General features: G+C 42.0%; 1 protein-coding gene across 5 annotated transcripts in view; it reads left to right on the forward strand.

The window, feature by feature from the left end:
• Positions 1 to 20,555, forward strand: part of dtnbb (dystrobrevin, beta b) — a 41,092-nt gene that overhangs the window by 7,748 nt on the left and 12,789 nt on the right. For 2 of the 5 annotated variants that reach the window (XM_085256372.1, XM_085256374.1), the window contains exons 6-11: positions 2,944 to 3,029; positions 3,288 to 3,442; positions 3,542 to 3,647; positions 4,264 to 4,430; positions 9,968 to 10,092; positions 18,492 to 18,566. In XM_085256372.1, coding sequence (XP_085112498.1) covers positions 2,944 to 3,029; positions 3,288 to 3,442; positions 3,542 to 3,647; positions 4,264 to 4,430; positions 9,968 to 10,092; positions 18,492 to 18,566 — 714 coding nt within the window. The remainder of the gene's footprint in view (positions 1 to 2,943; positions 3,030 to 3,287; positions 3,443 to 3,541; positions 3,648 to 4,263; positions 4,431 to 9,967; positions 10,093 to 18,491; positions 18,567 to 20,555) is intronic. The other 3 variants (XM_085256375.1, XM_085256377.1, XM_085256373.1) reach the window with 2 other exon arrangements.

Raw genomic sequence — 20,555 nt, forward strand, 5'->3', positions numbered from 1 at the left:
GTTTATTATTGACCATAAAGCACTCTCTCATTATTGTACCTCGTGTACTCAAATTGATTGGCTGCTTGCCCTCTCCATTCAGGGATCCATTCAATTGGTTTACTTTTATCTGTAAAGCCATTCTGGTCCCACTCTGTTATTATTCATGCTCCCGTATCTCTGTGAAACTTTTGGAAACGACTTGCTGCAGTCACAGGAAGCAGTTTTGCTATCTGTCCCTCAGGTCCAAACTGAATTAGGCAGGAGAGCTTTCATCCACTCTGTTACTTCTGCTCGGAAGCAAGAGCTAAATGAATCTCAGACGAAACAAGCTGGTCTCGCTAGGCAAGTTAAAACGATTTATAAGAAGAATACAGGGAGTGCAGAATTATTAGGCAAGTTGTATTTTTGAGGAATAATTTTATTATTGAACAACAACCATGTTCTCAATGTATTAGTATTTTTAGTATTTATTTATTTATTGTCATTGTCAAGAACAATGAAATTGCGTTTGGGGCTTCCATACAACCCAAAAAAAAGAAGAAAATAATAAATACCCCTTAAAACCCAAGTGTACATATTTAACCCAGTGTGACTCCAATGCAATAAGACAATCCTTAGCAATAATGTTCGTAGAAATTCAGACAAAGACCTGAGAAACATGACAAAATACAACAATGCAACCCATTCAATATTATTGTACTGTGAGATATGATATCAGATATGATAGTTATCTATTTAAGAAAGAGGGGGGGGGGCAGGAGGGGGAAGAGAATAAAGATATGATGCACCAATGCAGACCAGTTCATTGCTATTAAGAAGTTGGATATGGTTATTGTCCGTGAGAGGGGGGCAGAGAGTTCAGGAGCCTCACAGCCTGTGGATACAGGCTGTTGGCCAGTCTGGATGTTCTGGCCTGTATAGACCTGTACCTTCTCCCTGAGGGCAGCAGATGGAAAAGGTGGCGCGCAGGGTGATGTTGGTCCCGCAGGATACTGTGCACCCTCCTCAGACAGCGAGTGGGGAAGATATTACTGATCTCTGGCAGACTTGTTCCAATAATTCTGCCAGCTTCTTTCACCACCCGCTGGAGTGCTTGCTGATCGGCCTTGGTGCAGCTGGGGAACCACACTAGAAATCCATACGTCAGAACGCTGCATGAACCCAAAAAACTCATTAATATCAAAGCTGAATGTTTTTGGAAGTAGTTTTTAGTTTTAGCTATTTTAGGGGGATATCTGTGTGTGCAGGTGACTATTACTGTGCATAATTATTAGGCAACTTAACAAAAAACAAATATATACCCATTTCAATTATTTATTTTTACCAGTGAAACTAATATAACATCTCCACATTCACAAATATACATTTCTGACATTCAAAAACAAAACAAAAACAAATCAGCGACCAATATAGCCACCTTTCTTTGCAAGGACACTCAAAAGCCTGCCATCCATGGATTCTGTCAGTGTTTTGATCTGTTCACCATCAACATTGCGTGCAGCAGCAACCACAGCCTCCCAGACACTGTTCAGAGAGGTGTACTGTTTTCCCTCCTTGTAAATCTCACATTTGATGATGGACCACAGGTTCTCAATGGGGTTCAGATCAGGTGAACAAGGAGGCCATGTCATTAGTTTTTCTTCTTTTATACCCTTTCTTGCCAGCCACGCTGTGGAGTACTTGGACGCGTGTGATGGAGCATTGTCCTGCATGAAAATCACGTTTTTCTTGAAGGATGCAGACTTCTTCCTGTACCACTGCTTGAAGAAGGTGTCTTCCAGAAACTGGCAGTAGGACTGGGAGTTGAGCTTGACTCCATCCTCAACCCGAAAAGGCCCCACAAGCTCATCTTTGATGCTACCAGCCCAAACCAGTACTCCACCTCCATCTTGCTGGCGTCTGAGTCGGACTGGAGCTCTCTGCCCTTTACCAATCCAGCCACGGGCCCATCCATCTGGCCCATCAAGACTCACTCTCATTTCATCAGTCCATAAAACCTTAGAAAAACCAGTCTTGAGATATTTCTTGGCCCAGTCTTGACGTTTCAGCTTGTGTGTCTTGTTCAGTGGTGGTCGTCTTTCAGCCTTTCTTACCTTGGCCATGTCTCTGAGTATTGCACACCTTGTGCTTTTGGGCACTCCAGTGATGTTGCAGCTCTGAAATATGGCCAAACTGGTGGCAAGTGGCATCTTGGCAGCTGCACGCTTGACTTTTCTCAGTTCATGGGCAGTTATTTTGCGCCTTGGTTTTTCCACACGCTTCTTGCGACCCTGTTGACTATTTTGAATGAAACGCTTGATTGTTCGATGATCACGCTTCAGAAGCTTTGCAATTTTGAGACTGCTGCATCCCTCTGCAAGATATCTCACTATTTTTGACTTTTCTGAGCCTGTCAAGTCCTTCTTTTGACCCATTTTGCCAAAGGAAAGGACGTTGCCTAATAATTATGCACACCTGATATAGGGTGTTGATGTCATTAGACCACACCCCTTCTCATTACAGAGATGCACATCACCTAATATGCTTAATTGGTAGTAGGCTTTCGAGCCTATACAGCTTGGAGTAAGACAACATGCATGAAGAGGATGATGTGGACAAAATACTCATTTGCCTAATAATTCTGCACTCCCTGTAGAAACCTAATAAAGCAGGTGAATAATCATTTGTACGTCCACGGTCAACCGTAGTTTAAGGTTTAGTTAAAGATTCTTCACATTTTGTATGCTAAAGGATGCAAAATCAACACTGCAGTCATATTTTTCAATTTTATTTTTGTTCGTACTCCTGAATGTTAGTTTTTCCTCTTAAATGACAAAACTTCAGGTTAAATTAAAAAAAGAAGCATGAAAAGCATAAAAACCATAAATTCCTAGTACTATAGGAGCAGAATTAATAAACAAATGTATATTTTATTCATTTTGAATTCAACTTTCTGCTTCTTGGAATGCTTTCCACTTGCAGTGAAAGCCATGGGAAGTTGACAGTTTTCTCAATGAAAGCCATGCTGGCAACAATGTGTGGAGGGAAGATTGTTGACAAACTACGCTGTAAGTACAATTTTGACTGCTTTTTTTAAAAGCTGATGTTTTGGTTAATTACATATGCCAGGGTCTGCATGTAGTTACTCGAGTTAAACACACAGGGGCACTGCTGCAACATATATACAGTATTCATTTATTTTAAATGCATTAAGTTAATGCTGAGTCTGTGTACCTAGGATCAATAGTTTCCATTCACATAAATGTCAAGTGCCGGTTTGCATCCTGTTTTTGCTCAAAAGTAAAATGTGACATTTGCTTTCTCAGATATTTTCTCGCAGATCTCCGACTCCAGTGGCGTCATGGTGTTTGCAAAGTTTGATCAGTTCCTTCGGGAGGTGCTGAAACTCCCCACAGCCGTGTTCGAGGGCCCATCATTCGGCTACACGGAGCACTCAGTGCGGACGTGCTTCCCTCAGCAGGTAGGAAGAGAATATTGAATCAGCTTTCTCCTTTACTTTTTTCAAAGTCTTCAGTGCTTTACACTTGTTCAACGCATGCATGTGTGTGTTTGTATCTAGAAGAAGATCATGCTGAACACATTTTTGGATGTGTTGATGGCAGATCCTCCCCCGCAGTGTCTTGTGTGGCTGCCGCTCATGCACCGACTTGCTAATGTTGAAAATGGTAAGTTTTCCCAAACCAAATTTAATACTGAGAAGAGATGCTTGAGAAAGGAATAATAATTCACTATTTTTAGACATTTTCTCTCATGGTAACATTTTATAAAGTGAGTGAAATATCATAAAAAACCAACAAGGAAATCCTGTTATACGAAAAGCCAGAAGAAATCATGAAACCAGTCTTGGCTTGGCTCCAAGACCAAAATCAAGACGATGACAACAAATTGTGTAAATAAATTATAAATGTACTTTCCCGTCGCTTATTTCTCCAAATGAATAAAAATATTTTCTCTCTACATTTCATATGCTAATGAGGGGGCGGGGTGGGGGGACGTGGGCTGTCTTAAAGATGTGTCATAGTGTCAACTTTCTAGCTATTGGTTGTTACAGAAGTGGTGGAGTCAACTCAGAAGATCATTTTTAATTGTCCTTTATCTGTAAAGCATTGACTAATTTCTCAAGTAAATATAGTGGAGTATAAGGTAACATAAAATTGACATACGTAAAGTATCTGAATTTTTTTATTATTTAAAACAAACCAAATACAGAAGTAGCTCTGAGATTAGTGACATCACCACTCTGACAGGAAAGTGTCTTTGTTTTCGTGTTTATCCACTCAGTCTTCCATCCGGTGGAATGTTCTTATTGCCGGAGTGAGAGCATGATGGGTTTCCGGTATCGGTGCCAACAGTGCCATGGCTACCAGCTCTGTCAAAGCTGCTTCTGGCGTGGCCATGCTAATGGTCCCCATAGCAACCAGCACCAGATGAAGGAGCACTCGTCTTGGGTAAGGGGAAAAGGCTCTGATTATTTCTCAGTCTTACATTATGCTTTTCCCATTTCCATACAATTGAAAAGTCAATATCTCTTCGGTCTCATCTCGACTGATTTTATGACATAGCAACCCTGTGCCCACATTTCTCGTCCTTTCAGACAAATTCAGCAGGGATTTAATGGGGTTTTACTCATCTTGGCAAATAAAATTGTATTGACTGAATTTACTGTGTTGCTGCCCCCAAAGCTCAATCATTATGTTATAAATTGAAACATGGGAAGTCTGAACCCATTTCACATACCACTTGGATTTTACACAGAGAAGAATGACTGCTCTTGTAGCCTGAGGACTGGAATGACATGCCGGAGAAAAACAAAACGCTTTTTCTCTGATATAAAAAAAGAAAGAAAATTATAACATGGGGTAGGTGCATGCATCTGTTTGGGATGTTGTCCTGCTTCCCTGATAAATTGGTATGATGTACGCACACCAGTGAAATTATTTGCTGTTGCCATTTGGATGCTTTTTCTGTTAACCTCGGTCCTGATTACCTGGCAGTATTACTGGCTATGTGACAGAAAAAAATGGATGCTCATCCATTTTTCAATTGCTCTCTATCTGCCTCCAAGTGCAGTACATTTATTTTTCCTACTTTTATTTGTTAGTTAAATCTCAAGTGTGAGATTATACAGGCAAGGACATGCATTTTTATTCCTACACCACATCTCACTACGTTGTGCCAACATTAAGGTTCCTGGGGTCAGCGGGGGAGCTGGCCCCAGGGAGGGGTTACCTGCCCCTCCCTTCCTTCCCTCCCCATCTCCAGCTGCCTCCCTCTTCCCGCTCCTCCACAACCACCCACACATGCAGGGCCTTGGAGTGGGGGTATGTCACCAGGGTGCAGAGGAGGCTACCCCCCCCCCCCCCCCCCCTGTCCCCTTCTGGCTGCCTCTGCCTCAATTTTATCCCACAACTTAGACATTCACATTATTCACACTCTCATTACACATACATATAGGATCTTGGGGGTGGGCACAATCACGGAGTCCAAATCACCATCAGGGTGTATACCTCACCCCTGACGTCGTTGCCCACCTCTCAATTTTTAAATACACTTAGTCATTGAGGGCTAGCAGGAGGGACTATGCGCTTACCTGCTGCTCCTTGGCAGGTAGCTCCATGCCCTCCTGGGTTTTAATTGCACCTTAGAACACATATGCATCAACACTACAATGAGCGGGTGGAGGGAGGTTTGGAGTCTTCTCCCACCCCCATTCTCTGCGGCCTGCTGGAGCGGGAGGGCTAGTAGGAGGAGTTGGCCGTCCGACTGCGGTCTGGGTGTGGGGCCTCCCTGCTGCTGCGGAGTCGGGGTGGTCTGCCTCTCCCCACCGCAGGGAAAAGGGTAACACCACCTGGGTCTGGGTGCAATTCCCCCCTCCAGGGGCAAGGGTACCTAGACCCGGTTTGTAGAGTATGCTTGGGGAGTGTGATCGTGTGTACAGTGTCTCTTTATGTCTGTCTCCACGTTGGTTGAGTGTGGAGTGAGTGCATATGAGAGCATGAGGGTGGGAATGGATGTTTGTGTCTGTGTGTGCCTGTATGTCTGTGTCTATATGTCAGGTTGGGTATCAGACGCCACCTCTCTGGGGACACCTCAGGCCCTCCAAGGTTTGGAGGCCTATCTCCACCCACCACCACTTCCCCTGCCGGTGGCGGACTCCCTCAGGTGTCGGTGCGTTGGTGGTTCTTTGTGTCTGGGGGTGGGCGTCCGGGTACACACCGGCTCACTCCTTGGCGGCCGCTTGTCGGGGCCTGGGGCCTGGGGCTCGCTCGGGCCCCTTTGGAGGTGGGGTGCCCCCGGCCTCTCGGCCTGGGGCTCGGTCACTCAGGCACAGCTGGGGGCCGGCGGAGCTCACGGGCGCGTCACTGCAACTCCCCCTGACTTCTGCTCCGCGGCTGCTGGGCGAGCCCTCATCTGGGACTCTCCTCAGCTCTTACTGGAACAGTGGCGCGGCTGCCCCTCTGTTGGTCTTCCATGGTCTCTTGTGTTCTGGGGGCCTCTGGATGTCTGGAGTTTTGATCTCCTCCATACCCGCTTCACACCCTGGAGGACGGGGCTGTGGCCCCCCCACACTCCCTAGCAGATCATTACATGGAGAAACCTTTGGAATGCAAGCATGCTGATCCACACAGGTATGCACACATGGGTATTCACAGACGCGGACTAAAGCTTTCTTGGCTGCTGCCTCAAAGCACACTGTGCGCTGTCTATCTTGCGTGCTGCACAATATCGTTTATTATTTAGTAAATATTGATATCTATGACTAGCTAGTTTATTGTGATGGTGCTTTGTTTATTCTATTATTATGTTACTCTTTGTTGTTTGCTGTCTCCTCTGTTTGTTTTTTTTGTTTGTTTGTTTTTTTTCTCCATACAGGTGACCCAGGAGTTCTTTTTTTTTTTTTTTCTCTCTCTTCCCCCCCCCCTTCTCACCGTCTCTTCTCCCCTTTGGTTTTCTTTCTTTCTCTCCCCCTCTTTCTCTCATTCATTCCCCCTGTCCTATTTATTAAAAAAAAAAAAAAAAATGACAAAGGATGAACTGAAGCTCTGCCATCACGTAATGTCGCATACTGCTGTTTCTGATGTCATTTAAAAAAAAAACAAAAAAAAACAAAAAAAAACATAACATTAAGGTTCGTAGCAAGAAAGAGGAGTGCTGTTTACTACAGCTCTGCACGTCGCCCCGATTTTCAAGAACAAGGTTGATGTGCAGAGCTGTAGTAGCTACAGACGGATGTGTTTAATCAGTCACACTATGAAGATATGGGAAAGAACTTGAACTGTATCATTTTTATGTGCATAAAAACTAAATACCATTTCTGCTTGCCCTAGGGAAAATAAACATTTAGCTCAACATATGAGGACCATAATAAACAATAATAAATAAAATAAACATTGGTACTTAAAAATATCTGGATCATATAAAACATGGTTAAGAAGCATTTAGAATAAAATCATTATAGCAGAATAAAATGCTTCTTTACCTTCTTCCTGACTGCAGGTGAGAAAACAGGCTGCGAGATAGATGGCAGGGATCATTTATGATGCTGTCACCTGCTGTTTTCACAATCCTGTTCAGTTTGTGTCTTTCCTCAGACCTGCTGTTTCCAAACCAGCAAGTGATGCAGGACATGATTATGCTCTCGGTGGTGCCTCTGTAATAGACTGTCAGGGGTGGAGTGGCGAGGTCCCGCTTCAGGTTCAATGTCTTCATGTTACAGAGGAGATGGAGACAATGTTTTACCTCCTTAATGAGGGCTGTGGTGTTGTCACTGGAGTTCAAACCTTCCTTCAGATACACTTCCTAATACTTGGTGCACTTTGCCTGCTCTACTATAGATCCACTGATGGTCAGTGGTGGGACACAACTGGAGGTTGTCCTCCTGACATCCATGATCATGTCCTTAGTTTTGTCTGTGTTCAGAGTGCTGAGTGTTATCTGGTAGAGTGGGGTCATTAAGACCTGATTGCACAGTGGGTTTATAGCCTTCTGCTGTCTGGAACGCAGCCACAAGCGCTGTGTGTCCTTGTTGTTTGTAAAATGATTTGACAGTTTTTCACATAATGCTTGTTTTCAGTTGCTTCTTCGTATGCTATAGGCTGAGCTGTTTCCAGATGATAACTCTGATCCTCGGTGGTGAATAGACCTCAGTTGTCAGCTGTGGCTTGTCACCAAGTGTCTTGACAGTTCTGATGACAGTCACATCGTCTGTGCATTTGTTTACAAATTCAGTGACAGCATCTGTGTATTCCTAGAGGTCTATACAACTCCCTTGATGTAGCTGTGTCTCTAAAGGTCCACCGTGCGCACTCAAAGCTGTCCTGCAAGGATGTATTAGCCTCATGAGGCCGCTTTCTGATATCTGACTTGCCGGAGGCATTTGGCTCATTCTGGGCCTGCATTCAGGTGTCAACATGACAGTCAAGTGATCAGAGCTACCAGTGAAAGAGTTGGTGAAGGTAGTTTAAGAAGAGAGCTGAAAATTAGTGAGCAGCAGTACAGCTTCATGCCAGGAAAGAGCGCTACAGATGTAGTGTTTGACAGCGCTGATGGAGAAGTACAGAGAAGGTCAGAATGTGTTGCAATGTGTCTTTATGGCTCTAGTAAAATCACATGATAGGATGCCAAGAGAGGAGCTGTAGTACTGCACAAGGAAGTCAGAAGTGACAGAGAAGTATTTGATGGTGGTGCAGAACATGAGGGCAGCAACAATAGCGAGGTGTGCATGAGGAGTGACAAGGTGGGGGTGGGATTACATCATGGATCAGCTCTAAGACCCTTCTTGTTTGCAGTGGTGATGGACAGGCTGACAGATGAGGTCAGGCAGGAATCTCCAAGGACTATGATGCTTGCAATTGACATTGTGATCTGTAGTAAGAGTAGGAAGCAGGTGGAAGAGAGCCTGCAGAGATGGAGTCATGCTTAGAGGGGGAGGTGAAGTTGAAAGAAGCAGTGAAGGTGCATGAATATAAATACCTGTGGTTAACCATCCAAAGCAATGGACAGTGCACAAGAGAGGTGAGTGGAGATGAGCGTCCGGGGTGATTTGTGACAGAAGGATAACAACAAAAGTGAAAAGAAAAGTTTCTAAGTTGAGACATTCGGTCAAACAAAAGAAAGACATGAGGCAGAGTAGAAGGTAGCTTAAGGTGCTAAGATTTTCATTGGGAGTGATCAGGAGGGACAGGATTAGAAATGAGTACATCAGAGGGACAGCTCAGGATAAGCACTTTGAAGGCAAAGTTAGAGAGGCACTGAGATGGTTTGGACATTTGGAGAAGAGTGATAGTGAATATATTGGACAAGGGATGTTGAACACAGAGGTGCCAGCCAGGTGGAAAACAGGAACACCAAAGGATGTAGTGAAGGAGGACATGCAGAGGATTAGTGAGAGCCGAAGAGGATGCTAGGGACAGGATGAGATGAAGGCAAATGATCTGTTGTGGTGACCACCTTGTACCGCACTAAAATATGTTGAAAGATGCTCTAACCTGCCAGTATGAGAAAATATAATTTAAAAAATCATAAGATATGAGTGACTTCAGTTAAGAAGTTAAAGTATCACTCATCAGAAACATTAGGGATAGTACTGTATACTTTTCCCATATAATTCAGAGTTTCCTAAAGAGTGAAATACAAGTGCTGGAAATCATCCTAAACCATTGGTCAGAGTAGCCAAACCTAAATGTGTTTGTTATATTTTGAAGCTTCTTCCCTTATTTCTCCTGAATGAAGCATTGCTGTCAAGCTTCACTGCAGTTTTTCAGCCATTTGGATTAAAGAATCCACCGAACCTGCTCAATAGAAGCTTTTACTGAGTATGCAACAAGTACTTCTCATCCCCACTTTTCCCACAGTAAACAACGTCTTGACCTAGTTATGTAAATGACTTCTAACAGCGTAAAACTGTTTTCACTCCAACACAGTCACAGCAGTCAACAAAATTGCAAAGCTAACCAATGCGTTGTTTGTCTTGCCTAACTCACAGAAGTCTCCGGCTAAAAAGCTGAGCCATGCCATCAGTAAATCGCTAGGCTGCGTCCCCATCGGAGAGCCGCCACATCCCGTATTCCCTGAGCAGGCCGAGAGACCACAGGAGCTCACCCACACTGTGTAAGTACTCTTCCCAATGCATTTGTTCCTGCTCTCTCTGTCATTATTGAGGGAACCCCAGCAGATTTGTTGATTAACAGCATGGCAAGGATCAGTATCCTCATGATCTATAGTCTGCTACCGTCATGTAACTGCCTCCATCTTTCCACTTTGCTGTCACCACATGACTGATAGTGCGCCATCCTGCTCAGACATCTCGTCCCTGATTATTTGCTACCATGGAAATGCTGATATACTACACAGATTCAGCCGCTGCTGCCGTTAAGCGCAGTCATCCTCATCAGTCTGTTGGCAATGAAACAGGGACGATGGTATAAATCTCAGATTCTAGGCTTTGGGAAATCATTATAGAAAATGCATTATATTCTGCTGGTGTCCTAAACCCTGAAGACTCATTTACATTTCAGCTGAAAAATAGTACTATTAACATAATCAATTCCACCACTGAGATACTTTCACGTAGCGTCTTCTTTGTTGCACTGAAACTCCAACGCTTTATGGTCTCCACCAAGACAACATCTAACTGTGTTTTGAGTATAAAAACAGTGGTCCATGGTTGTTCTTGTCTATGGCGTTAACATGATCGCAGGAAATCTCTCAACTTTTGTATTTGAGCTTTCGACAGTTCCCATAGCACGTTTCATAACAAAATCCCGCTTCATATTCCAGTCACGACCATAAATCTAAGCTGTCTGTATATCCTTTTGTTGCTGGCAAGTGTCAGTGAGTAATTGATAGTGCACTGCATCACAGGGGAGAAAGTAGCTTCGTGAATACCAAGAAAATTGACACAATGTAAATACATTCGCATGATTTCCTGTTTTACCCCGATTCGCTTTTATATCCAGACTCTGCCCACTGCCAGGGGGCTTTTTCTGCATTGTGCCCAAACTTATGCGTTTAAGATGGAGTTTACATTTGCATAAATTTACAATTCATCACAACAGGGAGAGCCAACTGTCGACCCGGATGTTTTCCTCCTACTGAGAGATAAGGCGATTGGATTAGCTTGCACACTATAGGCTGCGTAGCATGAAATTACTTCACACAAGTAGATTAATATTGATAAAAAATAAAATTTGTGGCTAAAATATATTTAGAATTATGTATCTCTAGGGGCCACAGGAAGTTGCAATCCATATCTATATCTATCTTTTTTTTATGATGTTGATTATTTCAGACAGTGTAGTCACGGAGAATATGGAGCTCCGTCACAGAGAAACCAGCTGGGGCTTTTGTTTAGAGCTCTAAAACTGGTTTTAATTGCTCAGTATTTTCTGATGTAAACTAAAATTTGCAGTGAGAAAAGGCCCTTGATTAAATAATACTGAATATAATATAGCTTAGAGGAAGTTGTACCACGATTATTTCTACTTTTTATAATTTTACTTTTAAGTTTTAATAGCTTATTGGGCTTTAATAAAAAAAATATGTTTGGCATTCTTTCTTTGAAATTCCAAGAACTTATTGTTATGATCTCCTTTGAGGGTTTTGAACACAAAGTGCATCCTCATGCTCTTGCAGATGGCATTTTCAGGTTGCTGAAACTCTGTATTCGTGTTTGCTGACTTTTAGGATAATGGATGTGACTGTTGACCCCTTCTTTTTATATCTTTTTGTCTCTATTGTTATGTCTGAAAGGGCATTTACAAAAAAAATAAAACATCTATTTTTGGTTCCAGAAATGATTTTATGTTTTGATTTGTGTGGCGATGAAGTAGCGCCTCTCATCAGCTGTGCAATGAAAAGAAGCTTTTAAACCTGACAACCCTTCAAAATATGTATTCATCAGCGACTGTCATTCTCAATTTTGGTTCGGATTAAAAGCTCCCAAATTTAACTGTGCAGGTCTTCAAAATAGCAGGCAGATACATCTGCAAAACAACACACAGGGGGAAATAACAGTGTTGTTTAGTTCTTTGGAATATGATCCTTAGTATGAAATTATACATTAAACATGACACTTAAGTCTGCTTATCTTTAGATGTGAGAAAAGTACTAGCATGGCTCTATCTAACTGTAACAAAATCTAGAACCTCATTAGCATTTTATATGTTACACAATTACTGGACACTTTATTAGGTACACCTTGCTACAACAGGGTTGGATCCACTTTTGTCTTCTCAACTGCCTTAATTCTTTGTGGTATAAATTCAGCAAGGTGCTGCGAGTGTTCCTCTGAGATTTTGGTCCACATTGACGTGATAGCGTAAACGCAGCTACTGTAGATTTGTCGGCTGCACATTCATGAAGGGAATCTCCCATTCCTCCACATTCAACAGGATTTCTATTGGATGTGGCGAGATCTGGTGACTACGCAGATCATATGAGTGCAGTGAACTTGTTGCCATGTTTAAGAAATTAGTTTGAGGTCATTCAGTTCAAATCAGGTTAATTTATATACAGATAAGGACAATATTATTAGCTTCTCTCCCTTTATTTAAAGTATTTAAAGTATTTTCCAAGCGCTTTTAAACAGAGCAAGGAATTTTTTAACACAGCTTTTCCAAACATCCTGGTTTTATTTTGTATGCTTACTTTATTTTACCTTGCACACAGAAACATAATCATAATTCAGTAATGTTCACTTTGGTCTTCTGGAGGTAGTTCTTCACCAGGAGTGATGTGTGTTTGGGATCATTGTCGTGTTGGAAGACAAAGTGATAACTCAGACCCAGTTTTGGTGCTGACCGTTTGAGGTTTTTCATTCAAAATCTTCACATATCCTTCTTCCACTTTCCACCTTCCACCTCACAGTTCCAGATGCACTGCAGCATCCCCACAGCATAATACTCCCACCACCATGTTTCACTGTGGGGATGTTGTTCTTTGGGTTGTACACGTCTCATGTCTTTCTCCAAGCATAAACAGTTTCAGTATGACCAAAGAGCTCTAGTTTTGTCTCACCTGATTAAAGGGAGTGACTCCAGTATTTCTGTTTCTCAACGTTGTCCTTAGAATACTTCAGGCTTGAAGTTATCTTTTTTGTATTTGTTTTCTTGGTGTACGCTGCTATAGCTTTGCATATCCATCTCCTGCTTTGTGAGTGCCAACAGTTCTTTTTATCTCAAGTCCAAACCGATTTCTTTTGTTTTTGGCGTGATGCTTTCTCAAGTGACAGCTCAAACCCATGCCGAAGTTTTTATACTGTGTGCAAATTTGGAGATAACTCTCAGTTTTAACTTGATTTTACAACCTTTACAAGGTTAAATTTCATCAATACACAGCAGTAGTTTGTGCAGTTGCTTAATAAAAAGGTCAGTTCTCCAGAGGGACTAATAATATTGATCATGGTAATTGGTAGATGTTTTTTGTTTTGTTTTTTTCTGAAGTAATGTGTCTAAAAAGAAATTATTTCTGGTTTCTAAAGAAAACTACAATGTATGGAAATTCTATGTTACAAATCCCTTGCTATGTTAAAAAAACACTTTCTTCATCTGTAGTGCCAAATCACAATAACAGCCACCTCAAGGCACTTTATACTGTAAGGTAAAGACCCTACAGAGCAAGCACTATGTGATGGTGGGAAGCAAAAACTCCCTTTCAACAGGAAGAAGCCTCCACCAGAAGCAGCCTCAGGGAGGGGCACTCATCTCCCTCCACCAGAGATGGGCGCGTTACTGTAATCCGATTACTTTTTTCAAGTAACGAGTAAAGTAAGGGATTACTATTGCGAAAACGGTAATTAGATTACCGTTACTTTCCCGTAGGAACGCTGCGTTACTGCGTTACTAAAACTGTGATGTTTTTGCGAGAATGTCTCATGACAGTGACGTAAGCGAGTGCAACGTTAGTGACAACAGCTGTGTGCAGATCAACAATGGATAATATATCGAGTGCGGAGAGAGTATGAGCATGCAGCGTTTAAAGCGTGGAAGTACTGACCTTACTTTGAGTTTGATTCCATAAAAAGTGACAAAAACATTAGCGTCTGTTGTGCGTGGGAAAAAAACTTCTTTTTACAGCGAAAAAAACCCCTAAACTTCCGAACAAGCACGAGTGCGCTATGACGTAATGGGAAACTCACAGAGAAGCTCGCGGATTCTTCCACTGACCGCTGCGGCACACCTGCACCAGGGCAAACCTCCGCCTACGCCAGTCCTGCTTTACAGGTGAAAATAGAGCAACAGGACCGCTGAGTCTTTGATTTTATTTATTTTCTGCTGTGTTTTACTTGCATCTATGTGAAAGAGTGAGTGTAAACACAAAAATATTTTATTTTATGTGCTGGAATGTGCAGAAAATAGGTTTAAATGTTAAACAAATTTTTTCCGTCAGAGAATGTTGCATATAATTAATTTTTGCTTGATGCATAAAGTTAAACGATTAAAACTAATGAAACAAGTTTTAAAAAGAGACTTTTCCATTTGATTGCCTTTTGTATGATGGATTATGCAGAAAAAGTAGAATTGGGCTGAAAGATCTATCGCTTTATCACCTATTCAGGTTGTAAATCATGTTTTTAAAAAGTAACTAAGTAATTAATTACTTTTGAAAATAAGTAATCAATAAAGTAACAGGATTACTTTTTGGGGGAAGTAATCAGTAATTAGTTACTGATTACTTTTTTCAAGTAACTTGACCAACACTGCCCTCCACCAGTTTGGGGTTAAGTGGAAATAGGGAGACAGGACAAAACCAACTAAGAGAGAGAAGACTAAATTGTAATGACATACTGCAGTGGTAAAGAGTGAAAAGAGGTGCTCAGAGTATAAAAATTACAGTTAGTGGCTGTGAATAGAGCGGTGCTTCAACCATGTTTTTTCAGTAATTATGAAGAAGCAGCTTTAAAACTTAGCTTAACTTAGCATAAATACCAGAAATGGGGGAGCTAGCTAATCTGGCTCCAGATGAAAGTTTAAAGTTTAAAAGCCTCCCAGCACCTCTAGAGCTGATTAATTTACATCTGTGATGTTTAATAAAACATAAAAACTGAAAAATAACAACTACGCTTTGATGTTATATGATATTTGTTGTTTGACTGTAAGACAAGGACAAAATTAAATTGAACTGTACCGTTAAATCCAACATCAAATTGTAAATCGTATGCCCTCGTTGTAGCCATGAGCCATGAGTTCTGCCGCTAATGGAATAATTCTGTTTTTTAATGGGCAGTTTAATAAAAAAAATGATGGGGGAACACAGCAATTATCTGCATACCATTCCGAGTTCCCTGCTGGCTATAGAAATGGATCCCTCAGATAATTAGTCACAGGAAAACTGCCAGGCTTCTACTTTTATTCTACATCGACTTCATTTTACTGGTGATGCATAAGAGTGAGAGAGATGCAGTGTTGGAATACTAAAACTATTGCTGCTGCTTGCCAATTCTGATGAATGTTATTTGTGAAGAGATGGTGTTTCATATCGTAAAAGCAGAGGACATACATCAGTGCGATCTCTTAGGTGTGTGTGTGTGTGTGTGTGTCTGTGATGGCTGACGGAGCTTCTGTGAGTGACTAATAATGGCAGAATCAGGCTAGAGAGTCAAGTTTGATCAAAACGCCCAAATCGAACGGACACGAGTCTCCCAGTTGTCCAAACTCTCATATCATCTTCAGACAAAGTGCATCTATTCTGAAACTATTCTGAAATATTTACTGGCATCTGAAAGCAAAGACCAACAGTGAGCTGAGCTGTGAATTTCTTCTCTCCACTCTAACTGTCAGCGAGATTCTTGGGGATTTGTGTTTTAGAGAGGAGTTATAGGTTTGGGATGCACTGTCTGTCTCAGAAACTTTAAATCTAGGATGCGGCTTCTTACCTTCAGACTTAGCACCGCTTCTGCCAAAAGACTTTAAGCACCAAAACAGACTAAGAGTCAAAAAATAGGCATCTTGCCGTACTTTGCATTTAATGTGGAACACACCAAGTCTGTGAGTCTGTAGGCTCAAATTCTCTCTTCCAATGTTTAATATTTAGTAACCAATTTTCCACTCTCTATATAATCCCTAGAAATCCATTAACATTTTAAAATGCTTTCCTCTGTTTTATGCCTCTTCTTCTTTTTCTTTTTTTTATTCTCCAGGTCAATGAAAATTCCATCAGTGTCATTAAAATGTAGAGAACAGGCATATAATTCACTTCACTGAGAGCGTGATCCATTGGGTTTTTATGGCCGAGGTACTGTCAGCCTCGCGGGAAATAGGAGCACAGCAGGAGAGGATGCTTCACGCTTGCTTATTATTTTTAGCCGACTGAGGACGATTGAAGGCACCCGTCCTTTTCAGAAATAAGGCGAACGAGTGTGCATGAGGTGCCACTAGACTTAATTTTCCCAGTACCCCCTTCAAAGCCAAGTATAAATAGCACGTGGTACATTGTCATTCGCTGCACGCAGGTAACACAAAGCTTAGCGCATTGCAGACTTTGATCTCTTAGTGCCTAAATGTTGTGTCAATTCACTCCTGGTTGACCTCTGAGGCGCCGCCCAAATGTCTGGCCTGTGTGTCCTTAATCAGCGTTCAGGGAGTCAGTGAATCACAGCGTTGCAGACACTGATGTGAACGAGTCGGGATGCCTGTTAGAGTTCATTCTAACATTTAGAGGAGAATGAAATACTGCTTTACATAAGAGGAAGCTTTTTTATGGCACCCTGCTGTGCCAGAGGAGTTTTATTGGTATGTTCAAAAAGGGCTGATGATTATTTATAGAAGGCTAACTGTGAAGAGCTTTGACTTATGTAACTCACTAAAGGTAAGGGGAAGAGTAAGGATATATAATTGCAATTATAGTAGAAACTGTAGAGTTCATTGTGCGCTTGTCTGCTGAGGAGATGATAAAACATTTGTGCTTTTTTTTTGTTTAGAGGTTGCAGAGGAGGTATTTTGAGCAAAAGGCATTTCCCCCTAATTTCCACTGTGTTAGCGAGAGGTGAAGAGAGGAGAGTGAGCGTGTGCGAGAGAGAGAGAGAGAGAGAGAGGGAGAGAGCAAATCTACGTCGTCACAAAGTCACATGACCGCTGAGTTTCCTTGGAGACAACAGCAGTGTAATAGTGAGATGCTCGCCTGCTCAGTTGAGGGCAGATTAGGCATCTGGCAACAGCAGCAATTGGATGTATTTTGCCAGCCAGACAGGTGCTTTCTCTCCTCACAGAGGTAAGTGTGGCGCCTCGCTTCCTGTCCTCAGACTGGAGCTCACCTTCAGGGTGGATTCTTTTTTTTTTAATGTGATTAAAAAAAAAAAAGAGGTAAACATTTTTCACATGCGCTGGGATTTTAGCCGGAGTGTTTGTCAGGGAGACTGGAAGGCAGCGCGTGGCCATTTAGTAGTGACACTTTTGCGTTCCTGTTTATCCTAATGCGTGATCCAGAAATTAGCAGTGCTGTGGTTGTGCAAACGGCCCCAGAAACAAATACTCGGACTTGCGTCTCTTACGACCCCATTAGGCAACTCTTGAGGGGCATAAACGTCTGAATGAATTAATAATTGCAGTGTGTCTTCAAAAAGAACACACTGACCCCCTTGAGCACCCACGTTAATGCGAGGAGCATGCATTTAGAAGTACTGCTGCATTTTTTCATATATTTTGTGCTGATTTCTGTTTTTAGTAGCTGAGTAATATACAGAACTGCCTGTGCTGTTGATGCACTTTGTGGGGGGGTAAAGGTGGCTTTTTTGCACAATGTAGATATAAATAGTTTGATTTGGAAAAAAGAAAAAAGGAAAAGCTGATTGGACAAATAATCTTAATAAGACACAGTGCTCTACATTGCATTTTCTTTTATGTGGTAATGAGTGTTTTAAATAAAACTGTTACAACAGAATCAAAGCTGATAACTACACAAAGATACTGCGGATGCGTCTTCAAGGATTTGAAAATCAAATGCTTTCCTCTGCTGTTTTCTGTGTCGGATGTGAAGCTGAGAGGACCTGAGATGTGCAGAGTGATATTTCGGCGCGTTAATGAGACTCTGTGGTCCGGGGGTTTGGACTCCGATGAGTTTGCCACTGATTCAGCCGCCAGATGGACCCCACTGCTTTGTTTACTCTCACAAAAAATTACCTCCTACAATGTCACCTTTACTAGTTTTTCACAGACTTCCAGTTTAATTAGATCTCTTGTCTGCTGCTCTTGCTCTTGCTCATGTTAATTAGGTTTAAGCTAATAGCCCAAAAACATCTAATTCGCTGTTCCCGGAATAGTCAATTATTTTGCAACAATTTTAAGTTAACTGGAGTACAGCATGTTGCTTTTTTTCCTGCAACACACTCAGTGGTTTATAATGATCCTCCTGCTTCCCTCCTCACCCTCCTGGTACAGTTGGATTAAACTGAAGCCAGGATCGCTGATTCATGATTATTAATAAAATGCAAATGCCCTCTCCTCCATTCCCTGGTGACAAGCACCACAGACCTCTGCAGCGCAGCATTAAAGACCTCTAATCTTGTCTTTTAGTCAGCCGAAACCAGCGGCCAACAACATGAACGACACAATGCTCATGTCCTCTGGGGCACCTACTCCAACTAAAAGGTAAGCGACCCTCAGGCCTGGTGTCATTCTGAAGGTATAACATCTTTAAAAGATGACCAGACGTCACTTGCAGTTGCACACTCTGGCTGTCAGTTCTTCTAATCACAGGATTCAGATGGTTTCGGGTTTCCTCCCATCAGTGGAAATAACAGAGGGCAGTCAGTGAATCAAACTACAGATGTTATTTGTTCCTTCACACTTGACACACATTTCTTTTTTTTCTTTTTTTTTTTTTCTTTTTTTTGCATCCGAACAGCATTGCCTTGTGAGTAATTTTAGAGGAAAATTAGTTCCGCTGTCGTGAAGAATATGCGAGCACTCCTACTTAAAGGGCTGATTTGACAAATGGATTATGATAGAACTGGAGCCTTATCATGTAAGCAGATAGCAGGCGAGGGCCCCGTGAAAGCAGCCTAATTGTCCTCTTATTTCTGCCCCTCTCAGTTAAAGGCAACCTCAATTATTATTTACTCACAGTGCTAATGAACCATTGTGGTTATGAATTCAATAATGGAGAGCACTCCGAGGGAGCTGTAATGTATCTGCACTCTCTCTCGCAGGTCTGTGCTGGTTAAATTTTCCTTTTTGTGTTCACAATCTCTTTATCATATCTTTCCAGCAATTTGTGTTTGCAAGACAGGCACGTTAGCAGACACGCTACAGTCCACTGTAGAGAATGAATAGAGGCATGAATATCAAACCTATTTAGCATGCGGCGTTTGATTGAACTCTAAAGAATTTATTTAAGAATTCAGTGTGCAGTTTAATGAAGTCCTGTGGATGCTTTTTTTTTTTTTTTAATCCACTTGTGTTTCTCCAGGCTGAGGTATCATACAATACTATGCCAAGGACCCTCGCAGCTGAAGGGCACCTTGTAAAAAAAGGGTCCAATGATGTGCAACTAGATTTAGCCCTAAACTGTGTTTTTAAAGAGACGTGTTAATATAAGCCTGTTTTTCTGTTTTAAAGATCAGTCACTTCACCTGGTAACAAAGTGTAAGTATTTAACCTTGCTGAAAGCAAAGTAGCAATCAATACCGGATTAGTTTTCTTTGCAAGATCAACATTTTGTGCAGTGCAGTCTTGTCTGTGTGGCCCGACGGTATCGAGATTACAGCTTGCATTGAGGGAAGCCGACAAGATAGGGTCACCCGAGGCTGTAAACAATACCTCACATCCAAACCTGTGGAGGTCAGTGGAAGACATTACGTTTTGCAGCATGGGCAGGCAGAAGGCGACACTCTCCTGAGATTTGCTTCATTGTGTGCATTGAAGAAGCCCGATAACCTTTGTCTTGACATTTTGCTCTGTGAGTCATGGCTGTATGGGAAGATGTCATGCACCGAAGATGCTGTTGCCTCGGAGGGGTCCTAACAACCACAAAGCTGCCATTTTTAGGGCAGGAATTGTGCACTGAGCCATTGTGACGCTTCTAAAATAGGTTGTGTTGTGAGTGGCAGTGAGGATATCAGTAGGCAGGTCAAAGTGGGTTCATATTATTGTATTTGATAATTGCGCAGCGCTAGCCTGCCTGCTTTTTTTTTACTAAGGATGTACGAGTCAAAGATGTTACTGTTGAATAATGGAAAGCTCCTTGTGGCTCTGCTTCAGTTTGAAAGCCTCAAACTGACAAGCAGCACCAGTGCAGTCCTTGTTTGTTGACTCTTTCAGATTTTTTACTGCAGGGAAACAAACAAAAGAAAAAACAGAAACAGAACTATAAGATGTCAGGGAAAAGAAAAAAACTGATGCTCTCTAAAAAAAAAAAATAGTGCGTGTTGTGCTCCTAGCCTCCATCACAGTGTGCTCTCTGATACTGTCTGCTCTGCTGACAGGGCATCTGCTCTCTTCCACATCTCCCTCTCACACAGCAATATCTCAGCATAAGCAAGCAAACCAACAGCCCACAATTTAGAACTTATTAGCCGCATTATAGCAGCAAAAAACAAAATGCTGTCTCAGACTTAAAGGGCATTAACTCAGAGTCAA

The sequence above is a fragment of the Mchenga conophoros genome, linkage group LG19, assembly GCF_057382185.1.
Source record: "Mchenga conophoros isolate Kocher_MC1m ecotype Shallow Benthic linkage group LG19, M_conophoros_male_GT1.1, whole genome shotgun sequence".
In the NCBI taxonomy this organism is placed as follows: Eukaryota; Metazoa; Chordata; class Actinopteri; order Cichliformes; family Cichlidae; genus Mchenga; species Mchenga conophoros.